At 47.2% G+C, this 10,051-nt stretch overlaps 1 protein-coding gene and 1 pseudogene across 1 annotated transcript in view; one reads left to right on the top strand and one right to left on the bottom strand.

Moving 5' to 3' along the window:
* The window catches only part of FAM227A (family with sequence similarity 227 member A), a 51,105-nt gene that overhangs the window by 17,162 nt on the left and 23,892 nt on the right, over positions 1–10,051 (top strand). The window contains exons 9-10 of the mRNA XM_019664663.1: positions 1,896–2,019; positions 2,963–3,070. Of these exons, the coding sequence (XP_019520208.1) occupies positions 1,896–2,019; positions 2,963–3,070 (232 nt within the window). The remainder of the gene's footprint in view (positions 1–1,895; positions 2,020–2,962; positions 3,071–10,051) is intronic.
* LOC109394469 (3-ketoacyl-CoA thiolase, mitochondrial pseudogene) lies at positions 6,027–9,934 on the bottom strand (annotated as a pseudogene).

Below are 10,051 nucleotides of genomic sequence, written 5' to 3'. Positions count from 1 at the left end.
ATCATAGATGACATCAACAGTGGTGCAGTGGAATGCCCAGCTAGTTAAGAACTACAAAGGAAAATATTTCAATTAAAGAGCATTTGGCAACCAAAAAAAAAAATTACTACAAACAAAGTTAAAAGGCAAATGAGAAACTATGCAGAATACCAGTACTATATACACATATGTCACACAACATAAAGAACCTCTTATAAATCAATAACAAAGAAATGAAACACCCCATAGACCAATGGACAACGTATATAAACTAGAAATTCACCAGGGAAGAAATACAAATAAGAAAAAGTTCATCCTTTAACAGTAATAAAAAATATGAATTAAAACAATAATAATTCGATATCCCCTTTTACCTGTCAGAGAACACAGAGAAAAAGTATAATTCCCAGGGTCGTTGAAGATATAGGGAAATGGCACTCTGACAGTGTCAGTGGGAAGTGAGTTGATACAATTGTGCTGAAAGGCACTTATGTGACCGCTTAACAAGTCACTTAGGCTTCCTGTGCCTCAGCTTCATCGCCCATGAAATGGGGATAATAATACCTCCCTCAATGAGTTGTCTTAAGGACTAAATGAGATGATGTTTGTAAGGCATCTGACATACTGCCCAGCACATGATAGTCCTCAAAACACATCACAGCTGCTGTAATTAGTGGTATAATACCATCTTCTGGAAGACATAATCTAATATACAGGAAAAGCTGCTTTGATCCACGTGTGCATTCATCCATTCAACAATTTTGACTGCCTACCATGTGCCAGACAATGAGATAGCCTAATAAATAAAAATAATTATTCAGCATAATTTTTAATGCAAAGTCTTGGAAACAAGACAATATCCACCAATAGAGGGTGTTTAAGTAAATTTCGATGTGCCTACTCAGCACAATATTATGAAGGTCACTATTGGAAGAAAAATCCCCAAGTGTTTATAAAAACTTGGGGGAAGTGCTGATGTTATCATTTAAATGCAGAAAGCCAGATATAAATGTATAATTTTTTTTATTAATTTTTTTAAATTGGGGAATTAGGAGAGGAGAACAGCGTTGGGGAGTCAGGGAAAGGGGACAGAAAGTTGCTGTCCTTTTGTTCTTCAGTCTAGTTGTGGAGGATGTCGCTTCACTGGCCTATGTTGGTATTATGATCATTGAGCTCTTCCTGGGTGAGGAAGATCCGTCACCGGTCTCTGGATAGCTGCTCACGGCGGCTCTTGGCAGCTCACACCAGCTGCTGGGCTGCTCACGCTGGCTGCCGGCCACACACGGTAGCTTATGGCAGCCCACTGCAGCAGGGGCTGCAGCCTAGGCCGGCGACTCACAGGAGCCCAGCTCCAGGTCGAGCTGTTGTTCACCATCTTAGCTGTAGAGAGCAGTGTCACTGGCCCACATGTGGGATCTGAACCGGGGCACTGCTGCTCAGAATTGGTGTCCCAAGCCAGCTCTTAACCAACACGCCACTCAGCCAGCCCTCAATGTATAATTTGAGCTCAACCATAGTTAAGAAACAATACCACCTGTGCACAGAAAAAACCCTAGTAAATAGTACTTACTAGTATTATCCCTGGGAGACGGCAAGATGGGTAGGTCAAATGCATCTTGTCGTCTTTGGGACTACTGTTTGGCCAGGTTGCAGAAGGGGCTGCACCACAGACCGCGTACAGAGTTGCTGGGGGAGGGGTTGCTGGTCAATCGTAGCATGATGCCTGAGGAGTGGTCCCAGGTAGAATGAGGAGTCCACCGAGCTGTGGGGCAGCTGCAGATGGAAATTGCTCCCCTAATAAACAAGAAGGCAGTATGGTGTCAGAGAATTTTATCACAGGTCCTTTCTGACATCAGGGGCTCTTTTCCGGGTGTAGAAATGCCCTGAATGTTGCCTGAGTTCTGCTTGTCCCCCAGAGGTTGCCATCACTTCTGAGTAAAGCCCTGTACACCAGCTTCTGTTGCTGCTTCCCACAGTCCTGGTTCAACACACACGAATTCAAGTCTGACATCTGTAACACAGTGAGCCTGTGGATTTCAGGTAGGAGGTGCTTCTTTCTCCTGGGGAAAGCAGTTCTGGAAAAAACCTTTCCACCTGAGCCTGTGTGTGTGATTGTTTGCCATCACACCCCTTCACTGAAGCAGTCGTCCTTTTCTCTCCTTAACATTAAAGAAAGTAAAGCGTGGCCACAGAGAGAGCTCCATGCAGACCCCCAGAACCATCATGTAGCCTCTGGAGGAACACCCAGATATTCCCTTAAAAACCCCAAGATGGTCTGAGAATGTTAAGCAGTTTTTGGAGGTGTTAACCTGCTGCCTTCTCAGACCACCGGTGCTCTGATAATAAACGCTTATTTATGACCAAAAAAAGAAAAGAAAAGAAAGTAAAGCGGTTAAAGCTTTACTTTTTTTTTTTTTGGTGCCCCAAAGAGCACCAATTTTCCTGCTTCCTCAAAACAGTTCTCAGACACTCCTTGTCCCCTTTTTGTACCCAGCTGCATCTGCAGAGAGCAGGTTGGAGCACAGCCCCGTAAACATCACCATGAAATATTTAGAGTGAACTCATTCTTGGTACTTAGCTAAGTGTGATAATATGTTGAACAAAATTTACTAAGTACCTATTTATTATGTGCCAGGTCCAATACTGAACCGAGGAGGGACACAAAGATAAATAAAACCTACCCTCAGCAAGCTTCTAGTCCAGTAAAAGCAGAGGAAATAGACATGAAAACAATGGCAGTGCCTTCACATCCTCACATGTGGTCTGGTCCTCACACCCACACTGTCACATGGGCAGGGTGGGCATCACCGTCTCCATTTTCCAGATGAAGAAACCAAAGCCCCCTAGAAAGGAAGTGACACCTAGGACCTCAAGGCCAGTGTGAGGTGGGGATAATGCTTGCTGGAAGCCCAATCTCCCAAGGACCAGCAGGGGGCATCTCAGAGGCCTCTGTCTTTACTTGTCACTCTTGACTCCCTCTTAGGTATATATCCTTGCCCACAGAGTTATAACAGCTGGGACTACTCGAAACTGGATCCAGAGAGATTCCAGAGACAAGAATTAATGATGCAGAGAAGAAGACTGATCAAAGGTAAGGTACCGCTTATGGACCTCTGCCTCCTTTGCCCCGGTCACACCCAGACACCACCTAGCTGGGGCAGGGAAAGGCTTTAGTACTGAAATCCTCAGGCCAGATTCTTTCTCATGTACCCCCAAGCTAGCCATCAAAATGACTGAAATGTTAATACTTACGAACCATGGTTAGAGTTAGCACAACATAATGGGTGTGTGGGGGGTAGGATTTTATATTCTAATAGTAGATGCCAGGTACTGAGTGTCTGCTATGTCAAGCACCATGCTAAGCTCTTTATCCTTTTTATTTAATCCTCACAACAAACAGCTGAAGGGCACACTACATCCTCATCAGATGAGGCAAGTCACCCAAGGCCAGCTTTCTTATTGCGCTCAGCAGACACGTGGAGGACTGTGTGCCAGGCACTGTGCTAAATCAACAGTGGGCACATGGCATGGAGGCAGGCACAGCCTCCGCCGTGCAGTCTAATGGAAATTCAGGCAACACGGTTACCTGAACCGCAGTGGATCGGGTACTGTGACAGGGAATACAAGCAGCAGGGGGAGGGTACCCAGTCCAGCCCTGAGAGGGTCGGTAAGTGGCATTTAAGCTGAAATTCGAAGGATGCGTGTTTTAGGCTGGTAAAGGGGAGGACTCCTGTTTTAGGCAGAGGTACCAGCGTGTGAGAAGACACAGACAGGCATTCCTCATGGCAGCAGTGGGAGGACTGGGATGGGTGACCAGCCTTTGTTGGCTGACCCAGGATTCCGACTCAGGACTGTGAAACCGGAGAACACACTCTTAGGTTCTGTTGGTATTCCCTCCAGCTGGGGCACCCCAGGCATCTGCCTCTTTTCATGGGGCACCCCAGGGATGTAGCAAAGCTCTGACAGAGGGCAGACAACATCCAGCTAATGAAACCCTTTAGTAACATTTAGGACTCTTTGGGGAGCAGGGAGAGAAGAATGAGGAGACTTTTTTTCTTAAATGTGGTGAAAACCATTCATATTGTCAGAGTGTGAACCTGAGCACGTAGCTGTAGTCGGATTAGCAATAAAAATTACGCGAATGCATACTGACTTGTTCTCTGCAGCAGCCACTGCTTGACTTGCATTGTTTTGTTTCATCCTCCCCAACCTTTGGAGAGATCCCCTTATTTCCATCGTATGGCAGGAATTGAGGTACAGAGAGGTTCAGGTGCTCGAGGTTTCCCAGCACAATCGGGGAGCCAGGATTTTGCCCAGACAGGCTCACCAACCTGGTGCTGTTGTCAGTCTTTGGCCTCTCTGTCCAGTTAAACCACTCTCCTCCCCTTACTCTGATGTCCTCAGGGAAAGTAAGGGCGTTCAACAGAAAGGAGGGACCCCTTACGAGGCTGTGCTGTCGTCTCACAAGGTGAGCTCCCTGTCCCTGGAGGGGTCCTGCAGAGCTGCCAGCATGTTGCCTGAAAGGTTCCAGGTTGGGTAGGAGCTTGGGTGAGGTGCCCCCTAAGACCCTCTTTCTAGGAATCTGCAGTTGTGGGGCAGCGGAAGCAAGGGTAGGGAAATTGTGCCCACGACCTCTCTCAGGCGTGGTAATTCCCTTGCGGCACTCACAGACCTCACAGCGGTGATTTATCACAGCAAAAGCACACAAAGGGAAAAGGAGCATGGGGCCAAGTCCGGGAGAGCCAGACACAAGCTCCCCTGAGTCCTCTCTCAGGGAGCCACACAAGACGTGCTTAATCCTCCAGCGAGGAGTTGTGCCAACACGCGTGAAGTGTTGCCTACCAGGCAAGCTCATTAGAGACTCAGTGCCCAGCGTTTCTATTGGGGGCTGATCACATAGGCACCCCTGTCTGGCATATCCAAATTCCAGACTCCCAAAAGGAAATCAGGTGTGCTGTGTACACCATATTGTTTATACAAATGGTTTAAGCACAGTGAGCCACTCTTAACCAGTTAGAGGTGAGAACCCTTCTGAAATCCACATTCCCAGGTGCCAGCCGAGGACCAACCTTGCAAGCAGGACTCTTCAAGGACAGCAGTCAGGACTGCTGTGTTAACACTTTTCTGCACAGTTGTGAAGATGGATACGAGGCCATAAGGCAGCCGGAATCTCGTGGAAATCCAAGGGCCCCTCAGCTCAGTCTGTCAGGCCAGGAGGAGGCTGGAGCTGGGGTGGCTTCTAGATTCAAAGCAGCTCCCAGCACCTAGCAACCAACATTTGCAGATATTGCATTTAGAACTAGGAAGTCAGGAAGAGGATCGGGTCTGGGGAGAAAGGCCACAAGCTTGATCTTAGACGGGATAAATTGGAGAAGATGATAGACCATCCAGGTGGAGATGACCAAGATGTCGTTGGTGATGAGGTTAGGAGAAAGTCAGGGCTGGGACTCTCAGTTGGGGATATATTAAAGTGGACGTGCTCGTTGACATTATCTCTAGATGGACATATCAAAAAAGGGAGAAGAGAAGGGGGCTGAGGACAGAGCCTGGAGACCTCCTACGTGCAGGAGGAGCCCAGAGACAATGGGGCCGTGGAGGCCAGAGGGGGCTGTACTGAGGGATGGTCAGCCATGCCAGCTGCTGCAGAGAGGACCACAGAGCGAGGCCTAGAAAGCAGCCATGGAATCGTATGTTTAGGTTGTTGGTAATCTTTTCTGTATATCAGCTTTATTTTTATTTATTTATTTATTTTTAGCTTAAGACAGTATTTATTCAATTTCCTTGCAATCATATTATCTAAGGCATAAGTGGTGGTTACTTGGCAAGGATACAATTCCTTTTAAGTCCTTTTGTAGTGGGATTTTAGTTCAGAAATACATCATATTTGGTGCAGAGAGAACTTGCTCTGGCATGAGAAATGTATCTTTTTGCCTCAGTCACTTTTGGGGGCAGGCCATGGCTGGTTTTGCAGCTGCCCTGAAGGTCACCTGGGTCACTGTAGCCTGGCCAAGGAAAGTGAAAGTGGGTCACAGTGGGCTCTGCTCGCCTCAGGCTGTGTTCTCAGTGATGACTGTGATCCCTTGGCCACCCCCAGTGCAGGCAGATTCAACTGCGTACTTTCCACCTCGACGCCTGGGGACAAAAGCAGTGGCTGAAATCTTAATTCGTGGACCAGGTGTGCAGTAATTCTTGACCCAGATCCTCCCAATGGGTGACCCAAAGCAATGGCTCCTCCATTCACATTGGTTTTACTTGGGTCAAGATCCAAACTCTTCTCCACAGCCAAGTACTGGGGAGCAAAGGCTTCATTCACCTCTACCAAGTCCATGTCCTTAAGACTCAATCCTGTTTTCTTCAGTGCCCCATTGATAGCAAAGACAGGACCAATACCCATAACAGGGATCACATCCGGACACAAAATAGCCCATGACTCTTGCCAGTGGTTTGAAGTTATGTTTTTTAACAGCATCTTCACTAGCTATGATAACAGCTCCAGCACGATCAGCTACTCCCGATGTGTTCCCTGCAGTAACAGTTCCGTCTTTCTTGAATACTGGAGCGAGTTTTGTTCCATGGTTGTTTGGGGCCGAGGATGCGCATCTACTTGCACTGTCTGTTTTCCTTTTCTTTGTCTTCACCTCAATTGGTACCATCTTGTTATTAAAGTAGCCAGCATCATTAGCAGCTTTCCACCTCTGCTGTGACTGCAGGGCGTATTTGTCACAGTCTTCTCTGCTTATTTAAAGTTTCTCAGCAAGACTCTCTGCAGTAATCGCCATGGGGAGTTTGACACGCTGATTTGTTAATACCGACCGCAAAGAATCTTCCATCTTGATATCTGATCCAAGCTTGGTTCCAAAACACATGTTTCTGACACCGTAGGGAGCCTAGCTCATGTTTTTGGTTCCTCCACACAAGGCAACTTCAGCATCTTTAACACAGATATCCTGACATCCATTCACAATGGACTGGAAACCAGAGCCACAGAGCCTATTAATGGTGAGAGCTGGGGTCTCTTTTGGGACTCCCACACGCAAACCAACATGCCTTGCCAAGTACAGAGCATCTGAAGAAGTCTGTAAGACAATGCCTACAATGACACTGTCAATAATCTCAGGCAATACTTTGCCAGCAGACAAGGCAGCTCTGGCAGCAAATTCAGCCAAGTCGGTAGTTGTGAAGTCTTTCAGAAGACCTCCATACATTCCAAAAGGTGTTTGTTTAGCAGCAACGATAAACTCACCTATTGCAGTGAGGAGACTCAGAGCACGGCTGTGGCTGTGGCGCGGGTCTGACAGCGCAGGCCTTCTCTGGTGATTCTGTGTATCAGCTTTATTGAAACGTAATTCACATAACATAAAATTTACCCTTTGAAAGTGTATAATTCAGTGGTTTTTAGTATATTCACAAAGTTGTACAGTCATTACCACTATCTAACCCCAAAAACATTCTCAACAACCCCAGAAGAAACCTTCATTAGTGAGCTTTTTTTTTTTTTTAAGATTTATTAGGGAATTGGGAAAGGGGAACATTGTGTTTTTCCAGGCTCCATCAGCTCCAAGTTAAGTTGTTGTCCTTCAGTCTTAGTTGTGGAGGGTCTAGCTCAGCTCTAAGTCCAGTTGCCTCGAACCGGCAACCCTGTTGCTCAGGGCTTGCGCTCTAACCAACTGAGCCACCCAGCCAGCCCCCACTGGTGAACTTTGAGAGAGCTGTTTCCATCAGGTGGTGGAAGGCAGGACCCAGATTTTAGGATAAGTGATGTAGAAGTGACAACAGAGTGTGTGGCTCATTCTAAAAGCGTCGGCCTGACAGAGAAAGCTGTGCTGGAGGAGTTAGCAGGGTTGGTGGTAGGAGAGCCGCCTTCTTTAAACAGACACCATCCTTCCGAGGTGCCAGCAGAAAAGAGCAGAGGGAATGGGTCAGGGAGAAAGGCCAGGCGGTTCTGGCTGGCTTCCTGGGTGAGGAGGGTCCCGTGCTGCGGCAAAGACTTGCTACTCCAAGTGTGGTCCAGGGACCAGCAGCAGCAGCGTCTCTCTAAATGGACTAAATCAGACACTGCAGGTTTTCAAGGCCCCCCAGTGATCTAGAAGCACATTCCCATTTGAGAAGCCCTGGTCCAGGGCACAGGGAAGAGAATACCTGACAGCCTTAGAGGAGGGTATGGGTGCAGTGATTGGCTGGGAATGAGAATAGCCACCCCTTTCTCGGAGCCAGGTACTTCTACGTGCTGCCTTCCTACACATTTACAGTTACTGGCCCACTTAATAGGTTTGCTTTCCCAGCCATCATCATAGGCACACAGTAATTTCAAAATGAAGAAAATCTAACCTGTAAGTTACCTTCAAATTTAATGACGTTTCAATGAATACTAAATTTAACACCTTATGAGGTACACAGATTATTACTTTTTTAAAGCGTTTTATCCAACATCTTTTCATTTCAGTTTTGCTGGGTTCTGAGGTTTTGGGTTTTACTTTTGAAGTCAGTATTCTTCTTCTTTTTTTTTTTTTTTTCATGTGGGTTGAGTGCTTGTCCTGTGTACTCGGCTCCGCATACATTATTGCTTTTATTGGCTCATCAGCCCTGTGAGGTAGTCAGTACCTTTTCACAGGGTCAGAGAGGTTAGGTAACTTGCCCAAGGTCACTCAGTAAGTGGTCCTCTTGTTGTTGCTGTTGCCTCCGGGGAGGGGGCTGTCTCAAGGCTCCTGATCTGTAGTGTCACCCCCAGGACAAGAAGGAACTGAGGAACAGCTTCTCTTCCCTTGGAAGAGAGATGTCCTCCCTCGCTCCAAAGGCATGCCAGTAACACCCAGACCTCCTTACCCTGGCCTCGCTTGGAACTCACACTGGTCTATGCAGCTGCCCTCCTGGCCTCACTGGGAGGATCTCAGAAAGGGGTGGGGACAGTGCCGATTCTCCCAGCCCCCAGCGCCAGTTCTCTCTCGGGCTCCTTCCCTTTATTCTTAGCCCCAACCTGGTCTCCACATAGCGACTGGAGTGAACTTTTACAGACACACATCAGGTGAGGTTGTTCCCTGCTTAAAACCTTCAGTCGCTCCTCCAGTACACTTCGAATGAAATCCAGACTCCTTAGCCTGACCTGATTGCCCTGCAAAACCCGGCCACCCCCTTTCTCTCCAGCCTCCTCGCCTCCACCGAGGGGGTGGGGGGGGGTGGCTTTGCACTAGCTGTCACCTTTGCCTAGAACGTGCTTTCCTCAGAGTTCCGAAGGAATGGCTGGTTCCTTGTTTTTCAGATTCCAGTGCCACTGTCATTGCCTTAGCAAGGCTGTCCCTGACTCCCCAGCCACTATCATCACATTGCCTGTTACAATTCTCTGTATAGTGCTGATCGCAGTCTGTTATCCTTCCTGTGAAATTTATGTATTGTTAGCATCTGTCTCCCTCTATTAGAATGTAAACTCCATGAGAACAGGACCTTTTTTCCTTTATTACTTTTCTATCCCCTACTCCTACAATAGAATAGACCTAGCACAAAGAAGACACTGAACAAATATCTCTTGACTTCATGAATGAGGTCATCTATGGAAACTCTTGTACTTAGCATATAATAGTGCTTTATAAATGTCAGCCCCCCAAAGTGTAGACAAAGCAGGCACTGCGGATGGATAGCTGTCACTCAGAGGCCAAGATCAAAATATTGTTTAATGTTTTGGCACTGCCTGTCAAACAAATGCATTTTATTTGCACTCAAATACATAAAATTGCTGACAGTTATATCAGAAAACCAGCTATGAGATTCCATTTTCTGCCCCAGGAATAGAAATAACCAAAAGCTCTCCAACCCTGAAAGCAGCTGACGTTCTGAGCAAACCAGGGTGGAGAGAGGGATTGAATTTCATGGTGGGGACAGAGCCCCTCTCTTACCTTTGGCAGACACGCTTTCCCAGCTGCTCAAGGACATAGTTGGCTGTGTTCAACATGTGCTTGTCCATGGCAACAGTTCACCTGAGAGTCCGTAGCCCAGAGTAACGAGCTGCAGTTGCTTTAAGCCTCTGACCTGTGGTCGGCCCTTCTCAGGCTTCGTGTTGAGATCTGCACAGTAGAAATGA

The sequence above is a fragment of the Hipposideros armiger genome, unplaced genomic scaffold (assembly GCF_001890085.2).
Source record: "Hipposideros armiger isolate ML-2016 unplaced genomic scaffold, ASM189008v1 scaffold_426, whole genome shotgun sequence".
NCBI lineage: Eukaryota > Metazoa > Chordata > Mammalia > Chiroptera > Hipposideridae > Hipposideros > Hipposideros armiger.
Note: the sequence above shows the minus strand (reverse complement) of the source record. Positions and strands in the feature narration are given on the sequence as shown.